At 42.6% G+C, this 27,354-nt stretch overlaps 1 protein-coding gene across 1 annotated transcript in view; it reads left to right on the plus strand.

Moving 5' to 3' along the window:
- The window catches only part of SETBP1 (SET binding protein 1), a 362,547-nt gene that overhangs the window by 253,075 nt on the left and 82,118 nt on the right, over window positions 1–27,354 (plus strand). The window contains exon 4 of the mRNA XM_087439168.1: window positions 3,656–7,115. Coding sequence (XP_087295294.1) covers window positions 3,656–7,115 — 3,460 coding nt within the window. The remainder of the gene's footprint in view (window positions 1–3,655; window positions 7,116–27,354) is intronic.

Here is a 27,354-nt window from a genome sequence, read left to right on the forward strand (position 1 = left end):
TTGAACTAGGGGCCTGTTTTACCATGTCCATCTCTGTCTCAATGGAATAAGTGCTCAATTCTCGGTGAAGGACATAGTGGAACTGACAGCCTCCCCATTGTGTATATAACATGTCATGGCTGACAGATGAAGAAATGGGATTTCATGCAATGCAATGGGATATAGCCATCAGCCACTGCTGGAAGAAAGCCTTGTTCTGCCAGATTCCTTAGAAAGCACCCCTTCTCAGTCCTCTTTGCCCCTCACTGCAGCCCATCTGAGTGCAGGGTTTAAAGTATCCTTTCCCCCATTACCCCCATCCTTTGTTGTGCTTCCCTTTTGTCCACCCTGCCCTTTGATTGCCTGGCCCTCGCAGCAGGGCAAATTGCAGCTGAAACGGTAGAAACAATGGGATCAGGCAACGTCCAGATGGAAGGACTGGGAACCAGGCATGCCTAACTGCATCACTTTCAGCTGGTCTGCCTGGGTGTAAGTAAGCAGGCCTCACCTTTCAATTGCCAGAGTGAAATCCACCCTCCTGACAGTCACATGGCCTTCCCCAAAGGCAGAGTTAATTGGAAAGTGAAACAATTAACAGGAGACGGGGGAGAACTAACAGGAAAAATTGCGTTGAAGGGGAGTTACCTTGCAAGACACTTAAGTATTTGGGAAGGATTTTTGTTCAACACTAACACATTTGAGTGCTCCAATTTTATGATGCGCCATTATCAAACAATTGATGGACAGTTTATTGTCTTGTGTGCAGCCGTATATTTTGTCATGGTAATAGGCACCTCAAGTATTATTTTGTTTATTCATTCAACAAACATTTATTGAGAACTTTCAGGGTGATTTGCTTTGCTTCGTAATAGGCACTGGGGATAGAAGATAAATGAGAGTCTCCTGACCTCAGAGTACTTACAGTCTAGGAGAAGGAGACAGAAAAGTACACAAATAAATGGCATATAGCATTATAAAGATTGTGATAGATGTCTTTTGGGGAGACAATGGTGCATGCAGAAGGAATGGCATAAGAAATTAGGCTGGAGGGGGTGATTGTGTTTGCAGACAATATGTTGCAATATACAGGTCATTAATCTCACCGTTGACAAAATGAAATATCCATCGTAAAATGTAAGTTTTTTATGTATTCAACAAATGTTTATTGAGTATCTACTATTTGCCAAGTGCTGTGCTTGGGACCTCTGTGATGGTGTATACAGGCTAGAAAGGGAGACAGGCATTAATTCAATTAGCACACAAATCAATGTAAAATTAAAACTATGATGAGTACAAGACGAGATACGTGATTTCATGAAAACTATAATAGAAGGATTTCTATAAGGTAGAGGGGGCCTCCCTAGGATTGAGCTGAGTTAGAACACGAAGAAAGAGTTAATTAAGGACTCTGCTAGCTGCCAGGAATAAGAAGATGGAGCAATAAAGAAAAACTGGTGGGAATCAGGGACCAAGATTTTAGTCCCAGCTTCACTATGAAGCCCCTCTGTGGACTTCAGTGTTCACATCTAGAAAAATGGAGGGGCGTTGGTGGTGGGGGTAGAGGAAAGAGTGGGACTTTAAGTCCTGTTTTGCTCAGGTCCAAAACAATAACTTACACCTTTTGTCCCACTGTAATTTTTAACAAGTGCCACTATTAACACTCAAAAACGTTGTAGGATGAGCAGTCAATTATATTGTCACCCTAAGGAGTGGGAAACTTTGTCACCAAGCCCTCTCCTAGACCTGTCATCCTCTGAGTAGACACACAGGGCCAACTAAAATCCAAAGCGTAAATGACGAATTAACAAAGCCCCGATTCATAAAAGATAAGTAAGTGATATTTGATATTTTATGCCATGAATAAGATTTCTGTATTTTTTCCAAAAATGAGATAGCAGCCTGTGTCCACAGCAGTAATACCTAGCAGACAAAATCAAGTGGCAGGATTAGTTCTCTAGATGTTGATGATGGCGATGTTTCTACTAAAAATTGCAAGATGAAGAAGAAATTAAATAAATTTTGTGTCTTAATTTTCTCCTGGGCCCTTATAGGCTTAGCTTGGGGAAGATTCTCTCATGATACTTAAAAAATATAGTTCAATACTGGAAGTATAAACAGGATTTCACAAAATCAGAGGCAGAAAATAACCCTAGGATTCCAGAAACTAGTGTGAAGGAAACCATAGTTGCTTTGCTACATTGAATTTTCCTTGTAATGCTTTCTGCCATCTGTATTTTGACTCTTGACAGCGACTGTAAGAAATGTTTTCTAATCAATCATAAACCCTATAGCATCAATGGCAAATAGATACAGATAGATAGACAGATAGGTAGGTAGATCATAGACAGATACATATTACAGGTTAAAACTTCCTAAATTCACTAAGCCAATCATCATATTCTTCTCAGTGGGGATATTATCCAAAGCTTTCTCCAATTTACTAATAATTTCCCTTCTTTAACAAATCTTAGGGTAATGCATCCTGTAAGTTTACTACTCCATGTATAAAACGGGACTTACAATAAGCTTTGAAGAATGCTGCTTTGTACTGGTAGCATGGCTTAAAATCTATCTGGAACAACGTGAACATATCTATATTAAAAATAGTTTTAATAGCTCAAGATGATGTGTTCACTATGCATTCCCTTTGTGATTATAGACACTGGCTATGTTGTGCCTCTGGCACAGGTTCTGCTTTCCTAACTGAAGAGTCAGTCCTAAGGAAGGGGCTGAAGTCTGAAGACATTTGCTGAGAATCAATGTAGAGGAAAACACAGCTGACAAAGCTCAGCGGTGTGATCTTGAATAATAATGATTTTTTTTCCTGGCACATTTGTCCAGGAGACTCAAGGTTCCTTTTGAGAATATCCAAGAGTTTCCTCAAGAGAGCAGTCAATGCCTAATGTGAGCTTAAGGATGCCTCAGCGGGCTAACTCCCAAGCACAGCTCCACTCCTAGAGTTGGCAAAGATTTGGAGGCTCTTTCATGTTTCTTTCCTTCTTCCATTTCTTCTTCATGCCCTTGACTGGCCCACTTTCCCCCACGCAGTCTTCAAACCTCCCCCCCTCCCTTAATCCCTCAACTTGTGCTGTTTTTCCTTCTAGTAGTGGTTCCTAATGAGCTACTTGTTGGAGTACAGAGATGTTGAACTCTAGGATAAAGTACAGACAGACATGAACTGCAGTAGGAGGAAGCAAAGGAAAGACGTGTTTGAGGAGAAGCCTGGACAGAAATAAGAGGCAGCTTGAGTTAGGCAAAAGAATGGAGGGAGTCGGGAAGTTCAGATTCTCTCCGGACACTGCTGCCTTGGGCGGGACTCTCCATTGTTGAAGTTTCATCTTCTCTGTTTGTAAAATATGGGCATTGGGCTAAGTGACCTTTAGGGCCCTCTCTCTCTAAACAGTTCTTATTCTGAGTTACATTAAACCAAAATAGGTGAAAGTTCCTGTTATTTAGGGGGATAAAGACAGCGATTAAAGCATCTTTATTAATGTTCAAAATCAGTGCAACACATTTTTACTAGTGCAATTGAGAAAACCTCCGTAAAGCATTCTGGAATTAAAGGTGGCTGTTTCCAACTTTCAAATAATTAAGTCTTTTGAAATTAAATTTTAAATAGCTCCAACATGCTCATTGTTTCTCTTTCTCTCCCCTTCTCCACTCTACCCACCCTTAGGCTTACGAGCGGCCGCAGAAACTCTCAGCTCTCCATTATGACCCAGGCCTTCCACAGGACTTCACCGGTGACACCTTAAAACCAAAGCACCAGCAAAAAAGCAGCAGCCAGAATCACATGGACTGGTCCACCAACTCTGACAGTGGACCTGCCACTCAGAATTGCTTCATCAGTCCAGAGTCTGGCAGAGAAACTGCAAGCACCAGCAAGATCCCAGCTCTTGAGCCCGTGGCTTCCTTTGCAAAGGCCCAGGGTAAGAAGGGCAGTGCAGGGAGCACATGGAGTCAGTTGTCCAACAGTAGCAAAGATCTGCTCTTGGGAGGTGTGGTTCCATCCCCAAGCAACCACAGCTCCCCAGCCCCACCCAGCAGCTCTGCCGAGTGCAATGGGCTTCAGCCCTTGGTAGATCAAGATGGAGGAGGTGCAAAGGAGCCGCCAGAACCACCTACTATAGGCGGCAAGAAAAAGTCCAGTAAAAAAGATGTGATAAGTCAAACCATACCAAACCCAGACCTGGACTGGGTCAAGAATGCCCAGAAAGCATTTGACAGTACAGAAGGGAAAAGGGAAGGCTACTCTGCAGATAATGCCCAAGAGGCATCACCAGCCAGGCAGAATGTGAGTTCCGTCAGTAATCCTGAAAATGACTCAAGTCACGTCCGGATTACTATTCCTATCAAGGCACCCTGTCTAGATCCAACCAGCCATAAGAGGAAAAAGAGACAGTCCATCAAAGCAGTGGTGGAAAAGATTATGCCAGAGAAAGCTCTGGCGTCTGGAATCACTATGAGCAGTGAAGTAGTTAATAGGATCCTTTCTAACCCTGAGGGAAATAAGAAAGATCCCCGTGTCCCTAAGTTGGGTAAAATGATAGAGAACGAGTCCCCCTCAGTTGGTCTTGAAACTGGTGGAAATGCTGAGAAAGTTGTCCCAGGAGGTGTGTCAAAGCAGCGGAAACCACCCATGGTCATGACACCTCCAACATGCACAGATCACTCTCCATCAAGAAAGCTGCCGGAAATCCAACATCCAAAATTTGCTGCAAAACGGAGGTGGACGTGCAGCAAACCCAAACCCACCAGTATGCTTCGGGAGGCAGTCCTGGCCACCTCCGATAAACTGATGGTGGAACCACCATCCGCTTATCCCATCACCCCATCCAGCCCTCTGTACACCAACACAGACAGTCTTACTGTGATCACGCCAGTCAAAAAGAAGCGGGGACGACCAAAGAAACAGCCTTTGCTCACAGTTGAGACGATTCATGAGGGGACTTCCACCAGCCCAGTCAGTCCCATCAGCCGGGAGTTTCCTGGCACCAAGAAAAGAAAGAGACGACGCAGTTTTGCTAAGTTGGCCCAGCTAGTGCCAGGAGAGGACAAACCCATGAGCGAGATGAAATTTCACAAAAAAGTTGGAAAGCTTGGGGTGTTGGATAAGAAGACCATCAAAACTATCAATAAGATGAAAACACTCAAGAGGAAAAATATCCTGAACCAGATCTTGTCCTGCTCCAGCAACATTGCTCTGAAGGCTAAAGCTCCCCCAGAGACCAGCCCTGGGGCAGCAGCAATTGAGAGCAAACTGGGCAAGCAGATTAATGTCAGCAAGAGGGGAACCATCTACATTGGCAAGAAGAGGGGCAGGAAGCCAAGAGCAGAGCTGCCACCCCCATCCGAAGAACCCAAAACAGCCATCAAGCACCCAAGGCCTGTTTCTAGCCAGCCGGATGTTCCAGCCGTGCCTTCCAACTTTCAGTCCCTTGTGGCATCTTCACCAGCAGCTATGCACCCACTTTCAACACAGTTAGGTGGGTCAAATGGCAACCTGAGCCCCGCCAGCACTGAAACCAATTTTTCAGAGTTAAAAACTATGCCAAATCTCCAGCCCATCAGTGCTCTTCCAACCAAAACCCAAAAGGGAATACATAGTGGAACCTGGAAGCTGTCTCCACCCAGGCTGATGGCCAACTCACCTTCACACCTTTGCGAGATTGGGTCACTCAAGGAAATAACGCTGTCCCCTGTGAGCGAGTCGCATAGTGAGGAGACGATCCCAAGCGACAGTGGCATTGGGACAGACAACAACAGCACATCTGACCAAGCGGAGAAGAGTTCGGAATCACGACGGAGGTACTCTTTTGATTTCTGCTCCCTGGACAACCCAGAGGCCATTCCGTCCGACACCAGCACAAAGAACCGTCATGGCCACCGGCAGAAGCATCTCATTGTGGACAACTTTCTGGCCCACGAAAGCCTCAAGAAGCCAAAGCACAAGAGGAAACGGAAAACCCTGCAAAACCGTGATGATCTCCAGTTTCTGGCAGACCTGGAAGAGCTCATCACCAAGTTCCAGGTGTTCAGGATCTCCCACCGGAGTTATACCTTTTACCACGAGAATCCATATCCCAGCATTTTTCGGATTAATTTTGATCACTATTACCCGGTGCCATATATCCAGTATGACCCGTTGCTCTATCTTCGTAGGACTTCAGACTTGAAGTCAAAGAAGAAGCGTGGTAGGCCTGCAAAAACCAATGACACCATGACAAAGGTGCCTTTTTTACAAGGGTTCAGCTACCCTATTCCCAGTGGAAGTTACTATGCACCCTATGGAATGCCTTACACATCAATGCCTATGATGAACCTTGGTTATTACAGTCAGTACCCAGCTCCTTTGTACCTATCGCACACACTTGGAGCAGCTTCCCCATTCATGAGGCCAACAGTGCCACCACCTCAGTTCCACACAAGCTCCCATGTGAAGATGTCTGGTACAGCTAAGCATAAAGCAAAGCATGGAGTACACCTGCAGGGACCTGTTGGCATGAGCCTCAGTGACATGCAGCCATCCCTGAATCCTCCCAAGGTGGGCAGTGCCAGTCTGTCCAGTGGTCGGCTCCACAAGAGGAAACACAAACACAAGCATAAGCACAAGGAAGACCGGATCCTGGGGACCCATGACAACCTGAGCGGTCTCTTTGCAGGCAAAGCCACAGGCTTCTCCAGCCACATCCTGAGCGAGCGGCTGAGCAGTGCAGACAAAGAGCTCCCCTTGGGGAATGAGAAGAACAAGCATAAGGAGAAGCAGAAGCACCAGCACAGTGAAGCCGGCCACAAAGCTTCTAAGAACAGCTTTGAGGTCGACACTCTGTCTACGCTGTCACTATCCGATGCCCAGCATTGGACACAGGCCAAGGACAAAGGTGACTTGAGCAGTGAGCCTGCAGACTCATGCACAAAAAGGTACTCTGGCAGTGGTGGGGATGGTGGCAGCACAAGACCAGAGAGCCTGGACGTGTTCAGTGAAATGAACCCTTCAAATGAGAAGTGGGACAGTGACGTGAGTGGGAATAAAAGGAGGAGCTATGAAGGCTTTGGGACGTACAGGGAAAAGGACATCCAGGCCTTCAAGATGAACCGCAAGGAGAGAAGTTCTTACGAGTCCTCCATGTCTCCAGGTAAGGCCAAGTTTTTCTTCAGACTTGGGCTATCTTGTTGTTTAATTGCTGGACTCTGCAGTGCAGGAGTCCGCCATCTCGAGCACATCAAGTTCACCAGTTTGCAAAGAGGGAGGAACCAAATGACTGTGGGTCTCCTTGCAGATTTGAGTCTGCTGTACATTTAATACATTGCTTACTTGGTATTTACCATCTTTTCTCTCTCTTGGAGACATTGCCTGAGAACTGTGGGCCCAGAGGCAGCCCTAGTAGCTACCTAGACTACAGCCATGCCCAACTACATTTATGCTTTTTATTAAAGATGCTATTTTAGGTCCTCATCTGATCTGATGGTACAGTTTGCTAGTTGAATAAAGCCTCTAAAACTCACTTAGGAGTATCAGTAAGATCTCAAGAATGTCAAAGCTGGACATGAATAAATACGTAGTTTATCTGACATGCTGTCTCCAGAAGTCACACATCCTAGATGAGAAGTCTACAGCAGAGCCACTGGAAGGTGATGACCAATGAATCCTGAAGTGTACCTGATGAGGGAGCCACAGCCCCAGGCCATATTGTCCTCTCTTTGTCCATGGGCATTTGAAAAGCTGCCTGAAAGGTGTTGTGAGCCTCCTGCCCCTACAGGACCTTCCTGTTGCATCTCTTGGCATGTCCACTGGGAATGGGATTTGCCCACTCACCTGTAAACTGAAGTCTTGATTTCTACTACAAAGCACTCATTCCTTGTCAATTACGGGCAGATTTTTTTTACTAACCTGCTCACCCCCACAAACCTTCCTTGCCATGGAAGCCTCACACTTCTGCATAAGTATCACTTTGTCCCTGTCCGCACATCACATAGACGATAAGAATCCTGTAGAATAGAGCAATTATTTGCTAGGAAAAGAGTAGAGATTCCTTTCCTAGAAGTTGCAGAAGCTAAAAGGATTTTTCATGCTCTCCCTGCCCCCAGATAGTACAAACCATCTGGCAAAAGTGTTTTTAAAGGACTGCTTTTCCCTGTATAAGGTTTGGGTGTAGTGTTTCACCTCTGTTTATGATATGTACCCCTTGCTTGTCCTCTTCCTTCATGGGAAGTCCATAATTAGTGAAGGTGAGGGCAGTCTATTCATGAAGAATTAGAGATATTTTCTAGGCCAGCAGATTTCAGGAAGAAATATGATTATGAGTTAGAAGCCACTTAAAGATTGCCCCACATTGCCACTAGCTTGTGAGTAGTGGTGGATGTTCTCCTTGGTTAATGAAGAAACCAATTAGCAGTCGTGTCTCCTGCATTTGCCAAAGGTGATAAATGGCTCACACTTCATGTCTGCCCAAAGTGGGTGTGCTGATCTGGGTCTTCTCGTTTTTTGTCCTCAGACCTTGTCGAAGGTGCTTGTTTTTTGTACAAAGCCCAAATGAAGCCCACCTGGACAGGAGTTGCTAGATTAAACTTTCACATGAGAAATACTGTTGCTTTCTCTTTCAGCATGATGGAATTGATCCACAGGACCAAAACTAGCCATGGACAGAGGGTGTTCTTATTTTTTTATTTTTTATTTTTTTGGCATTATGTAGCTAGAAAATAATGGTGGTGTGTTATTAAGAACCTAACCAAGAATCCTGACTTAACAGACTTGAGAAGCAAGATCACAGAAGCTAAAACCAGCCATTTTTGCTTATTAGGTTTCTCAGCAGTCTTATGGGGATTTTTTTGTGGTTGGACTGTATTGCTGGGTGCTGGTTGAAGTTTCCTGGCTAGGGGTTCATATCCAGTCACTGTGTGTGTCTCTGAGGGTGCGCATACTCTAGCCATACAACTTTCCTTGTGTTTGCATTCATGTGGTGGTCATTACTTTATTTGAAATTTTCCCTCTCTCTCTCCATCTTCTTATTTGTTTCTCAGCCAGCAACATGAGGCAGAAAGAAGTAGGCATCATGACGATATCAGGAAAGAAAGTTGGATTCAGCCTAAGAAATGGGTACTGGTCCCAATTTTGTTATGAACTCTCTGCATGACCTCAGGCATGGCTTTCCAATTCTTTGGAGTGTTGTCTGCCAATCTGTAACTCAAGAGGTTGGGCCAGACCTCTTTCATATAGTATGTTTTAGTTCTTAAAGCCATTGCACATACATTTCTTCATAACACCCTTCCTGCAATCTTAGAAGAGAGGTATTTTCATTTCTATTTTACAGATCAGGATACTGAGGTTCAGAGATCAAGTGACCTGCCCAGGTTCAAAAAGCTATTACTTTTGCTTCTAAGCCCAGGGTGTTGCCCACTGCATTGCAGTTCAACTGCATGTCACCCAACTAGTTAAGGCCAAGTCTAGAACAGATCCCAGTCCCCAGCCTAGTACTCCTGTATCCCACCACCTCCCTTCCTCTCAGAATCCCATCTATCCTCTCATTACATGCCTTCCCCAAAGGCACAAGGGTTATGTGATGATTGCAGAAGAGAGTTATTAAGACAAGAAGACATCCCTTTATTCAACTCCCAACAAATGAAGAAGGATTCCTTATGGCCTAACTTTTTCTAAATTTCAGCCTGGAAAAATCTACATGGACAGGGCTTCCACCTCTGTCTATACTGAAATCCAGTACTCATTTTCCAGTGCTTTGTGCCTATCTCTGTGTTATAAGAGTTTATCTTTTCCTCAACATTTTGATGAGTCATAATTGTTGGTGGCTTCCATGTCTATATGTGTTATACCTATCGTCTCTATACATCTTGTTGAATATCTTACTGGAACAGACCAGCTTCTCTATCATTCCCCTCCCTTCCAAGCCTTGACCTCTCCTTGCCTGCACCTCAAATGTCTCCTCTATTTCTGAACCCTAAAGCATCAGGGAAAAATGTCTTTAGTGCACTTGGAACCTGATATCAGAGTTTATCAAGACTCCCTGAAGAGCATTCACCTTAATATAATACACTCCAAAGGGTGTTAAGTCCCATTAAAAGATGGGAGGGGGATGGGATGAGGCTGAGGTTACTAGAGGCATTTGGATCTTTCAGAGACTTTATCTGAGTCTCAGTGTCTGTTCACCTGGATGATACTGAGGGTCATGATTGGAAATGAGCATCTGCACTTCTCACAGCTTCTCTCCCACCACCTTTTCATTCTCTATTCTGGATTCATTTCCATAGCATCTTAATGTCCTATTTCACGTGAGCTAGTTGTCTCTAAAATAGATATGGCATAAATATAGATGTCATCCTTTAGCCTATTGAGGACCAGATTTAGGAGCTGAATCAAGAGAGGACTTTGAGCGCTCCCTGAGATCAGAGCTGATAAAAGGCACCACATAAATGCAAGTCATTACCATTATGTAGAGAGGAATTAGAGACCCCATTTAGCAATAGCAGCAGTTGCACACTCCATTTCCTCTTTCCTCCTTGGAAAATCATTCATTCTCCATCCTCCTGCCCCAACAGATGGATGCATTTTCTCATTAGCCCCCTTACAACACACCTAGAGCTTAGAAGTCGCACAGACTCCTTACCTTTTTCTGTATTTTATTCCTTCTGCTTTTTTGATTTCAGAAGGCAGTGGCTCTTTTGACCTGTTTTCTAAATGCATACCATATGCTAAATATCCATTTATAAAAATGCTTGCCTGGGGCCAAATAATGGATAAACACTGGGAAGGTGCAATCCACAGACTCTCAGAATTGGAAAAAGCCTTATTGGCCCTCATTTGCGCTTCTCTCCCACCAGGCATCACCATCTCATGCACGCTGACATGCGGCAGATTCCCAGAAGAGCAAACCTGTCCAAGGTTGACAATACATAGTCAGACGATGCTGTGTGCTCTCTAAGCCAAGTTCTCATAAGGCAGTGGGAGAGATCTCTAGTGTGAGTGATGTTCTTCCTGTTCAGACCACTTGGAAACAATCTTTGCATACTTTGACCTAAAATTATGCCAGGAACTTCAGACATCTTGACTACTGCTGTCCAGGCTCCCATCAGAGGTTGAAGAAACAATGAGAAGAGTAAATTTATATATGTTACCTTTTAGTCCAATGCCATTATTAGTTAAGGTAGCCATCCTGAGTCCCCAAATGTCAAATACTTTCCTCATGATGAATGAATGCTGAGAATTAACCCTTAGTTCACCTCTCAGATATCAGAATCCTGCCATGTAGTAGCCAGATTCCCTTGAGCCTGGATGACCACCTCTCCTTGTGGCTTCCATTTTGCCCTTTGCCAGCTCCTCTTATCAGCACTGTGGGGCATTTTGGGAGGCAGTCTCTGTTGTCACTCAGAGGCAGGAAATGGGTGCCCAAGCCAAAAATAATACAAAACCCTCCTCCAAGCAGTCATCCAGATGAGGGAATTAACCACATGGATGAAATGTCATGAAAACTATACAAAAGAAACATGTGTGAGGAAAGTTTTCTAAAAATGGAACAGCAGGAAGAAGAGGACTCATGGGAGGAGAAAGTTAAGACCAGGGAAAAAGAAAGAGTAAAAACTGGAAAGCTGATGAAGTGTAGTCTGTTTAACCTTAATCCAAGTTGAATTCTGGGTCATCCTGTAGGAGGAAATGAAAGATTAATTAGCTAATGGCTGCTGTGTGGTTTAGCAGGATTTTGAGTACCTGCCTGAATCTTGTCTCCTACACCAACCAGCTGAAAGACCTCTTCATCTTTTTGACTCTCATTTTTCCCAAGTGAGACTATGACAACAAAGGTTCTGACCAAACCTGATCATTTAAGATTCTATAAGACTCAAATTTATGCAATGGAATTTTTTTTGTGTGTGTGTGTGAGGAAGATCAGCCCTGAGCTAACATCCATGCTAATCCTCCTTTTTGCTGAGGAAGACTGGCTCTGAGCTAACACCTATTGCCAATCCTCCTCCTTTTTCTTTTCCCCAAAGCCCCAGTAGGTAGTTGTATGTCATAGTTACACGTCCTTCTAGTTGCTGTAAGTGGGACGCGGCCTCAGCATGGCCAAAGAAGCGGTGCATTGGTGCGCACCCAGGATCCGAACCTGGGCCGCCAGTAGTGGAGCACGCGCACTTAACCGCTAAGCCACGGGGCCGGCCCCTATGCAATGGAATTTGAATCCAAACACACACACACCCAGATTGGGCATTTAGGAAGAAAATGCCCAAGTTATTGGCCAAGTTGGCCAGTTCATTAGCCATTCAATGAAGTTTCAAAACAGATCCCTCTGGTCCATATATTAATTTATTGACTCACCCCATTCCTCTTTGACTCCAGCCACTTCACTTGGCCATTTGATCTCACCTTTCCAAAACGTGGAACTCCTCATACCTGACTCCCTCCAACAAGATAACTTGCTCCTTATGCAGGCTGAAACCACAGTCATCTCAGAAATAAATCAGTTAGAGCACTAATGTGACCAATTGTATGATAGCAGATAGAGCTAGCTTACATTTATATTGAGACTCAGAAGTCAAAGAATCTTAATAATGTAGTATAAACACCTCATTTTGCTGATGAGCAGACTGAGACTTAAGAAAGTCAAGTGACTCATCCAATGATACATATCTAATTGATAGAAGAGCTCAGACTGGGAAGCTTAACATCAGGGAGAGAGAAAAGGAAAGGGAGAGAGAGATAGAATAAAAGAAATAAAACAGAAAGGTGAGTTGTGGGAGAGATGTTAAGCTATATGTTTTCTTTTGCTGTGAGCTGTTGTAAAAAGTAAACATCTCTTTGACAATAATTTGCTTTCCAGGCTATCTCTGGGGACCTATGTTTGGGACTGGAAACGATCTTTATGGGCTCTGATGGAAGTCATTTTTTTCTCCTTTCCTGTCTTAACAATTGCACATACTTATTTTATTGAGCCTCCCAAGGTTCCTCCTAAGGTTTCCTTTTGGAAACCAAGAATTAATCAAATTAAATGTTATGACCCACAACTTTATGGCAATGAAAAAAAAAATCTTAGACTCATAGCATCTCCTTTGCTGCACTGAAATCAGAAACCCAGCAATTCTGCCTTTGGAGCATGAAGTCTCTAGGCCATTTATCTTCCCACAATTGGCAAATGTTCTCTGTCCTGCTGGAAGTTTTTATTTATACCTTTGTGGCTTTGGAGAATTATGCAGATTCAGGTGTGGGTGCAGAGAAGTTACAATTTTGACAGAATTGGCCTTGATACAACGTGGAGCTTTTCTAGGCTGCAGAAATCAGTAAAGCATGCCTTCCAAAGGCTGGCCTGTCACTGGGCAGAGATAAGGATGGTGCCTTTGGGAAGACCCTCCATAAAACCACGTCTTCACTCTATACACTAACAAGTAATGGGACTGCATACTTGTTAGGACTGTGGCCTAAAATTGGCTAAATTCAAGGGGAAGTAATAAAGACAAGAGAAATATAAAAATTATTTATTTAGTGCCTAGTATATGTATGGCTTGGTGCAGTTCTGGGGAAGGAATTCAGGACAAGTAACTCAATGCTTTTGCCCTCAAAGAGATTACAATCCAGAAGGTTCTCCTATATAGTCTAGAGGAAGAAAACAGATGCAACTCATATTGTAAGGCAGACTATAAGGGCCATCAGAAAGTCATAGAGAAATTTCTGGGCTGTCCAATTGAGGGTGAGCAACCTCCATGTTTTCAGTGGGGATGGAGAGATGGGACCAGGAAATGCTTCTTTAGAGTAGTTACCATTCAAGATGGGTCTTGAAGGATAGAAGAGGCTTTTGGAGAGTGGAAATGGTGGGGTGGTGATGGGAGGAGAGGGGCAAACACAACATAGAAGCCATGTAGACAAAGGTACTTAAGTGGAAATACTCTGGAAGCATTCGGGAAATGGTGCTTAGTCTAGTTTTATTGAGGCTAGGATCTGCAGTTGAGGGATCATGGCAGATAAGGTTGGAAAAGAATGTTGTGCTCATGAGTTAGAGGGTTTTTTCCCACACTCTGGGGCTTGTGCATAGTTAAGTAGGCAATGGGAAGCCATTTTTTAAACAGGCACAATTCATGAAATGACCAAATTATACTTTGTGTTTTTTCCCTGACCACTCCCTCCCCCTAGTCCAGGTTAGGCAAACTTATTCCATCTTTACTTTCCTCATATGGTATCATAATTATCCTTTTCTTGTTTGAGTTGTACCAACCACTCTGCCCTTCCTCTCTCACCCCACCCCCTAGATTATAAGCTTCATAAAGTCATCATTATCTACTCAGGTGTTCAAGTGAAAAATAATCATAAGGAATCATTCTTGATTCATCTCTTTCCCTCTGTAGCTATAGTTGAAGATGATTCCAATATGTTGGCCCCAGGCAACTGAAAGAGTGGTGGCACATGAACAGAATTACAAAAATCAGGGAGAGAATCTGGTTGGTGTACAAGGAGATGAATTGTTAAGGCAGCAGTTGGCAAGGCTGTACGTGGCTAGAGCTGGAGATTTAACAAAGGAGATAATTATAGGGAATGAAGAAAAGAGGGTAGAAGGGAGGACCCTGTGCCCACCTTAAAGAGAGAGGCAGAATAAGAGGGGATCAAGGAAGAGGCAGAGAAGGAATGACGGAAATAATGGAGGAGAACCTAGGGGTCAAAGAAGAATGAATTTGAGAAGAATGGGGTGGCCAGTAGGGCTAGAAGCTGCAGAGAGTCCATGGAAGATGAGAATAGAGGAGAATATGTATGGACAAATTGGCGGCTCTGTAGACAGAAGAAAAGTTGAAAACTATGTATTTACTGCCTCATATGGTTACGGTATGGTGGGCTGTGTGCCAAATCCAGATGGCAAAGAGTTAATGAATAAATGGATGATGAGGAAATGGAGGCTGCAGGTGCAGAAAGCAAAACTTTGTTGTGGTTCTAGCAGTGCTCCAGTTTCTAAGGAGACTTTGTTTCTGAAGTCAGCCCTTGATAGGAAGTGACACACCCGTTCTTGGTAGGTCTTAAGTCTAACATCCCCCCATTCTGGAAGCATGAAAACAATGCCAGAACCCTTTATACTATGTCATTGTGCCTCCCTGTGAAGGCCATGTATAGAAAAGGTAAAAGTACTAGTATTTGAAAGGAGCTAAGAGATTCTAGGCCAGCTTCCCCCTTCCTGCCCTAAAGATATGCAGGCACTTAATTTTTGATCATGGTAATGTCTATTTGAAAACTTCTGAAACTTCTCCTTATGCTACCATGGGTGTTGGCTGTGCTACTGTGAATATATGGAAGGTTATACAAGGTTCTGGTTATCACAAGTTCTGGTAAATGGATCTTTTATTGAACATTTACTAGGTGTAAATTTATATAAACTAAAGCCCAATTGTTGCTCTTCCAGCAAAATTCTTTATTATTTTGTGAAATAAAATATATATGCTGGTTCATATAAAGCTTACATTCTCAAGGATGATTGGGAGTTCTTTAGTTACTTAATATATAACACAATGCCAGGGAAAAAGAGAGAGAGCAGAAGCAAGGAAAAAGAAAGAGAGGGCTCCTGACCTCAAGTTCCTTATAGTATACTGAAAAGAGACTAAGTTAGCATGCATAAAACAACCAGAGAATGAATGCAGACCAAGTTTAATCCATGCTAACTCAGTGGTCAACAATGGAAGCTATAGGGATCCAAGATTAAGAAGGATAACGGTGTTCAGTGAAAAACAGAATCCTGGAGTTGAAGCTTGGAGAATGGATGCATAGTGAATGAGTGTGGCAGTAGATGAGTGAAGATGTGCAGTTGGGCATATGTAGGGGGTACAGGAAGGCACCTGGCTAAAATGAAGTTATCAGTTGAGTGGGGATGGATTTTTAAGAGGCATAGCTGCTGTGCAGAGGATGTGAAACTGCATCCCCGGGGGAAGAGAGGACATACCCACGTTAAAGGGTGCTGGGCATGAAGGGTGTTGAGCTTGGTGTGAGGTGCTGGGTGAAAAGATGAAGTACCAAGAAACATGGCTGTCCTCAAAGGCATTGTAAAGCTATCAGGAGACAAAAGGTAGTTATATACACATACGAAGCAATCAGGTAGAATAATGAGAGTCCACATATTTAATGACTAGAAATAAAAACCCATTCTACAGGAAAAAGGGACCCATAAAATAACTTTCAGAGTGATAAGTTGCATACTGTAAAAGCACGTTGACATTGGTGTTTGCCCTATTACATAAGGATTCACAAGTTGGATAAAAAGGAGGCATTAAGAGAGGAGATTGAAGAGTAGAGAGAGCAAGTCCCAAGAGCGGCCTCTGCTGTGGTTTTCCCATTCTTCATTGAAGGGGCCAGGAAGATTGAGAATGTGGGCGGGAGTCAGTAAGGAGATTGGGCTCCCCGTGTTGATGGAGGATCTGATGATATAGAGAGATAAAAAGCTTTCCCTGAGGTTACATCCCAGTCACCCCTTGCATCTGAATAGGGCACTATGCTTTTCAAAGCACATTTCCTGGCTTTTATTTGATCTGCAGAATCCACTAAGGTTTGCAGATAGGTGTTGCTCTCCCAGCTGATAGGCAAGGAAATCAAACCCAGAGGGTTAAAGTCTTTGTCCAAAGTCACTGAACCAGTTTTGCACAGAGAAAGTCCTGGGTCCCAGGTTTCCTGACTTTTCTCATCACCTCCTTTCTTCCCACTCTATTTCCTAAGTCTTTGATAAAGTCAATAGTATGGCTCAGCTTCTGAGTTATCCATAAAGAACACTTGCCAGTGGGTTACCTAGTGGAGCCCAGAATAAGGCACTAACTAATAAGCAATTTGGTCTTTGCTAAACTTAGTTTTTTTATATAAAAGGAGCTCTTTGGAGCCACGGTCAGCCAAGCCCAGAGTATGCGGCCGATTCCGTGTGTAGAGCCTTCATCTCACCTGGGACACAGAGACCCTGGATGGAGCATGGATATCCTGAAAATCACAAAGGGGATGCAAAGGGAGAATAAGATTGGTTTTATTTACTAAATCACAAAACACTAAAACTAATATTTAAAACGTTGTTATTTTTTAAAGAAAAGTTTTACATGATTTGAGAGACTTTACACATCTACTAGTAAACATAGAAAAACATGCATCTTGAGAATGATGTAGGCTAAAAATAAATAGACTAGAGCAAGTCATTAAGGAAACAATAGGTTTGGGGCTACATCTAAAAAGTTTGGCAAAGTGTTAGAGAGGACCTCATCCCCATTCTAATGTCCACCAGGAGTTGGGATTGAGTGAAAGAATTATGGTTTGTCACGTCTTAGATTCCAAGTAAGACCAGTAGGCCAAAGAGGTTTCTCTTATAGGACATACTTCTTTGCACTGTTCATTATATTTTTATTTAATTTATTTAATCACACAATTGAAAAAGTATCGAGTGCCTAATATGTATAAGACATAGTACTGGGCAATGTTACAGCTATAAATATGTAAGGGTCACCTTGTCATCCTTCATTAGGAGTGTCACAGTCCTAAAAGTCTATGTCAGTATGTCTCCTACTAAATAGTAAACCCCTTTCATGTTAGATACTATTTTTCTCTTTGCGACCCCAACAACAACAGCAACAATAAAAATGGATTCCCCACCAATAGCGTAGAGCAAATGATTGTTTGGAAAAACATTTATTGTTTCTTTTATCATCTAAAAGAAATGCTTGTTAGTGAAGAAAATTTGGAAAATTTAGAAAAACATGGATAAGCAAAAATAAAATCACCTACAATCTCACTAAATACCCATTATAATAACATACCACACAGGTCCCCAGCTGATGGTAACTACTCACCTTGCTTCCTTTCCTTTCTGTCCCCCTCATCCCCTACCAAGAGAAGCTAGAGAAAGTTGACTCATGCTCACCTCCCCTCCCGCTCTCCCTCTTCTTCCTCTTCTCTCCCCACCACCATTTTGGTTGCCTGGTCTTCTCAGTTTTTTCTCAAGTGCCTTCCCAGAATTGACAACCATAACCTTTCCTTCTGCGTTCTGTATCATTGCCCAAACAGGGGAATATATTTTTAAAATAAATGCAGCAGTAATTGGGCGTGAAAACCATCCAGATTTCTAGACTGTCCTATTTAAGGTCTCCACAAGAATTCAAGTGCCAGGACAGCAACTGGGAAGGGGACAAATTAGTCATGGCTGACACGGTTGCCAAAAATTTTTCCCAAGAGTCACTGAGTATTGAGTGTTTCTTCTCAGATCAGAATCTGACAAGGGGGGATGCACTAAGTTTTCCAAAGCTTGAGATTCACAACTCCACCCCACAATGGAAAATGCAACCAACCAGTGTCTGCTGCAAATACCACCCCCCTTTTGCACAGACACACACACAGACACACACACAGAATGAGTTATGACTGCTCAGTGTTGCTGTCACTCATATCGGGAACATTTAAAGGGAAGGAGCCAGCTATTAAGTATAGGTTTATGACACAAAAACTACTTTATATTTGCTTATTTTCCTTCCTGGTATACCTATGGCTATTTCTAAGGTGAAGTTGTTACACCAATAGTTCCCACCTCAAAAAAGCAGCTCTCCTGTTTGTTTTTTCTGCCATTTCTCCTCAACCAGGAAGCCTACATTGACATATGCTCTGAGTTTGGCACTTGCAAAGGGGATCAGGCAAAGGAAAAGACAAAATCTTCCAGGAGATTTCTTATGTCTTCATAGACAGTGCAAATAAAATTTTGTTATAGCATATAAAATAGCTGAAATAGCTTTTCTTGTTGACTTTTCCTCCATTATTTTTCTAGTTCCAATTGATATTAATCATAATAGAGGAAAATCTGCCCCAGTGGACTGTGTTAGAAAGGAGAATCTTGTTTCCGGGGCTCCTCTCCTGACACTGGTTAGGACAGCTCCACCTGCATATGGAAGTCATTTAAACCCCAGAAATATTTCATTCACGTGGGCTGATCTTCCACCAGGCCAAGGTTGCACCTTCTTGGTCCAGAGCAACGCTTCTCTACTTCATTTTTCACTTTGGTGATCCTTTTGGCAATAATCAGCCCAGAGAAAACTTTTCTGCATCTACCTCCCCTTATGGCTCTAACCAAATAAATATATTAATTATTGAAATAGAAAAAGAAGAATGGAGTCGTTTTTCATGGAACATCTACGAAGGCAGCCATAGGTAAATGAGTAATTGATGCCAGATGTAGAAATATCCACTCCTATTGCATCAAGTCCAAAAGTCTTTATCTGGCTTAAAAGACCCTCCATTATCTACCTGCACAGTCTCATCTTGTTTCCTGATCATTTTCAGCTTATTCCCTTGCTGTGAGTTCTGCTAAATCTCCTCTTTATCCTACAGAAAATACCATAATTAGCCCTTCAGCTGAGACTCCATTCATCACATTGCCTCCTTCACATAGAACATTCTCTTCTTTTCCATCTGGCTTTTAACTATTACCTACTTATTTCCTCAACCATCCTGGCATCTCCTGCTTCTCTGCTATAGCTCTGATATCTTCACTTTTATGTCAGTGCTTATTTATATATGGCCTTGCATTGTTTACCTTTATTTTAGGTAAGGATGGCTTGACTCACTAAATAAAATTTGGGTTGTGAAGGGATCAGGATCATGCCCTCCTCTTTTCATAGCGTATGTGACACTAAAATGGTGCTGAGCACAGATCTTACTGAGGGGCTGATTGATCACCTTGATCCCCGCAGAGCACCATGGGTCCCGAGCACATGCTTTGAGAAGCAGTAGCTTAGGAATAAATTCAGCAACTTCTAAGGCAGCCTAGTAGGCTAAAAAAAAAAAAAAAGGATTGAGAGTTAAAGTCTCACAGATGTAGATTTGGATGGTAAATCCCACTTGCTAGTAGTGTGACCTCGGGCAACTTAGCCTCTTTGATCCTCCTTTTCCTCAACTGAAAAATGAGGCTATTAGTACCTACCTCACAGAGTTTTATGAGAGCCAAATAAAAGTAGAATATACACAAGAGCATCCAGCACACTGCTTACCACATAGTTGTTAATAATGTTCGTTTTCTTTCATTTCCATTTTGAATAATATATTCAAGCACAAAAAATACAAAACAGCAAATTGCTATAGAAATCTCCTTTAAACATCAGGCTTTCCTTCCCAATTACACTCTTACTGGGGTGAGTTAAATCCCTCTCTGAACACACATACACGCACGGAGGTGCAGGCATCAGCTGGACCACAATTGTATTTGATGACAAAGATAAGGTGTCAGGATTATACAGTTATGGTGGATAAGTAACAAAAAATACACATTGCACCCTAAGATAACTGAAAGTTCACTGTGTAGGCGTCATCTGCAGGACTTGAAAGTTGTCTTGAAAGGGGTGGTAACTTCAGTCTCCTGGCATTTGGTCTGTCACAGTGAGAGTTTGTTAGCACTATTCATTAGCATCTGTTTTGTAGACCAATTTATCTACTGACCTCAGCCATAAAAATGCAGTGATAAGAGAAATAGCAAAAATTGTATTCACTTTCTATTGCTGCTGTAACAATTTACCACAAATTTAGCAGCTTGAAACAACACAAATTTATTATTTCACAGTTTCTGTAGGTCAGAGGTCCAGGGGCCTCAGCTGGGTCCTCTGTTTATGGTCTCACAAGGGTAAAATCAAAGGGTGGGCAGGGCTGTACTCCTTACTAGAGCTTCTAGAAAAGAATCAGCTTCCAAGCAAATTCAGATTGCTGACCCATTCAGTTCCTTGTACTTTTAGGACTGAGATCCCTGCTGGCTATTAGCCAGGGACTGGCCATTGCTCCTAGAGGCTGCTTGCATTCTTTCCCATGCTTTCCATGTGGCCCCTCCAGCCCCTCCAGATTGGACCCCAAAGGGTCCAATCTCTCTGACATTCCCTTCTTCCTCGTCTCTCTGACTCCTGGACACTCCTCTCCCTCCATGTTCCAGCACCTGGGACTTCTTGCTATTTCCTAAACACAGTATGTTCCACCTGCTTCCACACCTTCTGACTTTTGCACATGCTCTTTCTTTCTCAAAAACACCGTCCAGAAGGGAAGATACTAACATTTGCATCATGAGTGATTATCTATGTTCTTTGTAGATTTCTCCTTGTGATCTGATAAATAAAGGTCTACCTCGTGGAGAATTTTGAAAATGCAGTAAAAAAAAAAAAATCAATTATCCAACCACAAAGTGGTAAACTGGATGGTAAAAAAGTCAGAAGAGGGATAATTCACTTAGAGACTAGAACAGGACATGGAATGCTTCATAAAGAGGCAGTACCATACCTGGGCCTTGAAGAATTAGTTGGATTTAGATAAATGGGGAATAGAGAGGAACAACTTGGGCGAAAATATGAATATATATCTAGCGTTCTTTGAAAAAATATTGCATTTATTCATTCATTTTATAAATACATTTATATAAAACTCCAGAGAATATAAGAGTGAACAAGATATATAGGGCTCCTGGATTCATGGAGTATACAGTCTACAAGTTGATGCAGAAGAGAAAAAGAGCAAATGAAATAATTAAATAATAACAAAATGTGATACGTTTTCAGAGAAAAAGGATGGATAGTAAGGCATGATCTGCTTGACTTGATTGGCGAGTCAGTGTGGAGGATGAGGGAGGAGGCCAGCCTAGGTAAGGTGTGGCCTTATCAGAGAGCTTTCTGCCAAGTGGTAAGTTTTGACTGGGTGCTACCAGCAAGAGGGAACTATGAGGATAAAAGAAAAGGCCTGGTGACCACTCTGCCTCCTGCCGGTTAGTGTGGCCATGATATTACTTACCTTGATTGTTTAAGTAGTTTCAGGTCATCTTGCAATTCTGTGATATGTCTGACTGGCTTAACAAACCCTTTCTTCATCAGTAGGCAACAGTGGTTTTTCCTCTAATCCCTGCCTGAATGATTGACTTATAATAACTTGCTCTTTGAGAGTGACCTGGTGAGACTAACCAGCAACCAAAACCTCAGTTTGTAATCCAGGCATAGCTTGCGCACTAGGAGGCAGTGGCTCAGAACACGTATTGAATAAAAATGTTTCTCACTCTTAATTTCTTTTCACAGTTCAGAATCTGTGTTTTCTTCCATGTGAAAAGGAAAATAACTCCCTTGCTTGGATTTCTTGCTGACATTTCTCTTTGGTGGGAGTCAGGAGTTGGGGGGGGTGGGGGGTTACTCTGAATGCTTACTATTCCTCATAGTAGAGCTCTGTGGCGTTTTCATAAAACACTAACCACCAAAATTCTAGTAATCACAAAAACATGTGCTTTCTCCTCAAATCCACTAAAATTCTTTCTCTCATTAAAAAAGAGAAAGTTCAGAAATTAAATTAGAAAGCTAAACTCGATATCTTTAAATTCCCTTGGTTTCAAGAAAAAAAAAAAAAGCTACGGTTTTTCTGATTTCCCTTCAGTTAAATGTTACTCCTGAATGGGTAAAATTGTACAAAAAGTCTGAAGAACTGCTACTCTGACATGAGGGGAGGATTTGTATTTCCTTGCTATTAAAAGAGAAGGAGAAGAAACCCTCAGTTATGTCTAATCTGTAGGAACGCAGTGCCCTGTCCAACCCACAAACCGTTGGCAGCATCATAACGCTACACAGAATGTTCTTTTAATCCTCCCCCCACCCAAACCTTCCTGTGAAGTTATAAATCTCAGCATGTAGAGACTTTTTTATTCAAATAAAGTAGGGACTTTAGGTTGGACCCTTTGGCTTCATTTCTGCTGGCTGCATGCTACAGAGATGGTCCCAAGAAAAGCAGGCATACTTAGCTGGCTGGGGCCTAGGATTGACTCTATTTGTGAAATCCCATTTGTCCCTCCTACACCAAGTACCTGCTTTATGAAGCTGTGATTTAGTAGGTCTGTGCCCAGAGGAAGTTTTACCCAACCCCTCACAGCATCCTCCTGATTGTTTGGAAAATGAAATAACTCTGAAGGTAACTCCACCACAGCCTTGAACTTCCTCACCTTCTGTTTGTGCCTGGCCTCCTGATCCTGCCTACACAACACTCGCTTTCAGCAGTGTTGCAGTGTGGCCTCAGGTGTAGCTGCACCTGGAGAAATCCCGAATAACATCCACTCAAGTTCAAATAGGCAAGCAAATGCCCTGACTCTTGCTGCCTTTGAGTCAAAGGATCCTAATTCTCCACCTCTGGTTATTTTGTACACTTTGAGATAGTGACTTATATTTTGCAAAGTGCATTCATGCGCATTCTCTCCTTTGATCATCACAGCCCCATAAGCTGAGAATTCACATCACTTCCTCAGGGAGCAGCCCCAGTGGATTTGCTACCAACTCAGGCCGAAAAATCACGGGCACCCTCTGATTTAGAGCAGTGAGCTATCACTGGAAGGAACCGGGAAAAGAAAGAGGCTGACCAAAGAGATTAAGCTGAGAGATCTTGGGCAAGTGCTTTACGTAACCTCCTCCTGTGATTTCTCAAGTCCAAAATAGGGATAATAATAGTTTCCACCCCACAGGGTGTGTTTGCTTATAAAATTGTAGCATATTGTCTGACTCATAGAAATCGTGTAATAAATATTAGTGGGTATAATTATTGTTATTATTAAACACATATTCTACACCTCTGGTATGCCAACATTTATTTGATATTTTGTATACAGAGATTCCAGTAGGTTTTCAGTAGTAGAATATATCCCTGTTGGTATAATTTCAAATGCATGTGATTGTTTTAAACAAATATGTATTAAGCATCTATCTACTTTGTGTCAGGGACTTTAATACACAAAGACCCGTATGACCCAGTTACTGCTCTCCAGGGGTTGCCATTCTGAGAGAGAGATGCACATGGAAACAGAGAAGGGCATCGGATGCCTTTGGTGCTGATATAGTGTGTGCCCAGAGTCCAGTGAGGGCAAATGAAGAGAGTAGTCAGTACTCTCCGGAGGACCAGAAAAGGTGGCATTTGAATCAAGCTATGGGGACTGGTGGCTGGATAGAGAGAAAGAGCAGATCCAAGCATTGGCAGCAATGAGAATAAAGACTGGTGTCATGACGCAGCCTGTCCTGTTAGGGACAGGAGGATGCTGGGGGTGGCTGCCCATGGGTTGAGAGGTGGGGGATGGCCACGGGTGATCTGGAGAGGCAGACAAAGAAGAGGGGCTGCTCCACCAGGTGGAGGGGTTTGGACTATTGACCCTGCACTGTGGGATACCACTCAAAGGTTTTAAGCTGGTAGGGGGTGGAGGGTGGTATTCTCAGAGCTCTGCCTTAGAGCAAGGCTTTTCAAACTACCTGTGGTCAAGAGCTAAAGGACTCCAGAACTGTAGAGAGAGAGGGAGAAGGGGGAGGTGTCTAGGACTGTTCACCTTGCGTACCGTGGTGTTTTTACTACATAAAAGGCTTTGAGGTTTTACACTAAGGCCCAGAGAGGTTCTCTGCTGATTCAAATCTAGTAGACTTCCCCAGATGACTGATGTGGCCTCATGAGCACAGACCAGGTGAGATGATGAGATCCGCTACATCCTGGTAAAACAAAACCCAACCAAACAACAAATACATAGCAGAGAAGAAGGGTATTACCTGATCTTTTTACAGTAAGATAAGAGTATCCCCAACTGTCACAATGAAGAGCAAGCTGAGTCAAGAGCAGACTAGTTTCCCCTAAATAACACAGACCTTGTTACAAATTTCATTTTCCATTCAAATACAAATTATGGTACATAGAGAAAAGGAAAAGCAATAAAACAAAGATACCTTAGTAGAAATACTAAATTAGCCTGTAAATGGCTCTCTTTAAAAATTGGATTACTATTTTTTTTGGCCCTTTTGGAACATGTATACCTCACAAAAGCACTTTTCAGAACCTGATTTGACCAATACCTCTTTATTAACTTCTGTGTGTAGCCCTGAGATGTAAGGGGTACAAAGGCAGAATTGGAAATCTTCAGATCCAGGTGAGAAGCTCTCTTCCATTCGAATATTTGAGCTTCTCTGACCTTAAGAGCCCTTCTGCACTAAAAAAGAAATTCATCATTAAGAACCTGGGACTGTGGAATAATAAACCCTGTCTGCATCTTCAGTTCTGCTAGATGTAGGACACTGTTGACACTTTACCTGTAAGGACCATTCATTTACCATTTACCATAGAGATGGATTTTAGACTTTGATTCTACTGTCTTGTCAACTGATGGCCTTATGCGAAAGTAAACTCACTTTTAAATACCATTTACAGTTTTTCTCTTAGATTTCTCACAGCAGTCTAATCATTTAACAAATGTATTAATTATTTATTAAGTTACTAAAATTTGAATGTGGAAGATGCTGTGCTTGAGACTGCTTGACATCCTAAAACTAATTCTCAGCATTGTTCAGCACCTCAAGAAATGATCATAGGTATTCTGTGAGAAAAAAGAATTTGATTATCAAATAAGTTTATTAACTATCAGAATAAACAAAAATATATGATTATCTACAACATAACATCTCATCGTTTTTAATACACACATGAGTGATGTGAATCCATTCATAGAGGAACTTTTTCCCAACTTATCTGACGATAGAACTCTTATTTTTCTAAATCCAGCCATTAATATATCAGGGAATACTATGATTCTGCATAAGGTGGTTCGGGAAATACTAATATAGTTTAATGCCTCAAAATTAAAAATGGCAGAATCAAGGTTCCCATGGTTAAGTGTCCTGGCTGAGATCAAACCGTAGTGGCCAAGCTAGGACTAGAACACAGGTCTCCTGATGCCATGCCTGGGCTCTTTCCACTTTCCCTCTACTATGAGGAATTATTCCCTAAATCCCTACTGCCACCTTCAGTAGACTGGGTGTGTGTATTCAGTCAGCAGTGAGACAAGTTTGGGGGAGGAATGTATATATATATATATATATACATATATATACACATTTATACATACATATACACCAGAGCCTTTGGGGCATCGAAGCTCCTTTCACACAAGACCCAGGAAATGCACTGGAGCAGGAAGCAGTTGCGTGGGGAACAGCAGACCAACAGCCGCAATGAGTTTGGAGAGCCCCTTGTTTGCGGTCTGCATTAACCTTGGGCTGTTGCAAAGGCCAAAACTTGGCTTGCATTTGAGATTTGAAGCTCTGACATTCAAGAAGCTCCAAAGCAAATGAACCTGAGTGAGTAAATAATTAAACCACAAAGAAGAAGCCAGTATTGAAAAAAATGTTAGCGATCTTGTGTAAACTCTAGAAAGCCAAGCTGTTGGGAAGTAATCTGCCCTCTGCCAGCCCCGCTGAGCCTAGTCTCAGCACCAGAATGCGTCCAGAAGAACACGAGTGAGCCATCTGTTTCTGTGGCCTTAGGATGGTGATACAGGTACAGATCCTCAGGGCTAAGGGACGATTCAGGACAAGTAGAAAAATAATCCATCATAGCTATGCGTAGTAGATGTTAGGGGCATGGGCTTCCAAATGCTTACATTTGAACCCCAGCTCCGCCACGCACTAGCTGGGAGATCTGCATGAGCTATTTACTTCTCTCTGCTCCATCTCCTGTCTATTACATCTGTAATATGTGAATAAGGATATCGTACATCAGAGATGTGCTGTGAGGATTAAAGGAGGGACTTCATGTAAGATGCTTAGAACAGAGCCTGGCATATAGGAAGTGCTCAAAAAGTATTTCTGTTTTTATTTTGCTGTTGTTATTCTGAGGCTCATGGACCCTGAGGTTAAAATAAAATTTTAAAAAAATGGTCTTTGGAATCAGACATACCTGCAACTTTAACTTACAGAGTTGAGTCCCAACTCTGTAGCTTACTGGCTCTGAGACCATAGCATATAACTTAACCTCTCTGAGCCTCAGTTTCCTTACCTGTAAAATGGGGGAAAATAGTGTCTATTCTGAGACTTACTGTAAGGATTAAAAGAGCTAATGTGTATAAAGAATGAATGAGAGTTTCTAATCTGTAGTAAATCATTGGTACAGGCAGCTCTTGTTATCGCTGAGGTGTCTCCTATCCCAAACCCTGAAATGATTGGTTCACCTTCACTGTGGGGCCAACCTCCCGGGCACTGAAAGGCTTACTGTAATCATCGAGTGAAGCGGTTCTAAAATTGTTCCCTCAAGGATGTACCAGACAAGAAAGGAAGGTGGACCGTTGTTCTTTCTGATCCCAGGTAGAAAGAGCCCACGGAAATGTCTTTTGGACATGTTCTGGTCTATTTTGGATAGAGATAGAAGAAGAAATAGAGGAAGTGTGTGTGCACAAAGGATATTCTGGGGAGAGAGAAAGGAGAAAAACGAGCAGAGCAGGGAGGGACAGCAGATAAGCTTAATCTAAGTTTGGTTATAAACCCTGGCTAATGTTCAATCAAGAATGAGCACCAGCCAGAAAAACGGGCTGCAGCTGGCAAATGTCCCAAATCATTGTGTAGAACGAGGGCCCACGAGTGGGGAAATGCTGC

The sequence above is a fragment of the Ceratotherium simum genome, chromosome 14 (assembly GCF_057802395.1).
Source record: "Ceratotherium simum simum isolate JZ-2026a chromosome 14, ASM5780239v1, whole genome shotgun sequence".
Lineage (NCBI taxonomy): Eukaryota > Metazoa > Chordata > Mammalia > Perissodactyla > Rhinocerotidae > Ceratotherium > Ceratotherium simum.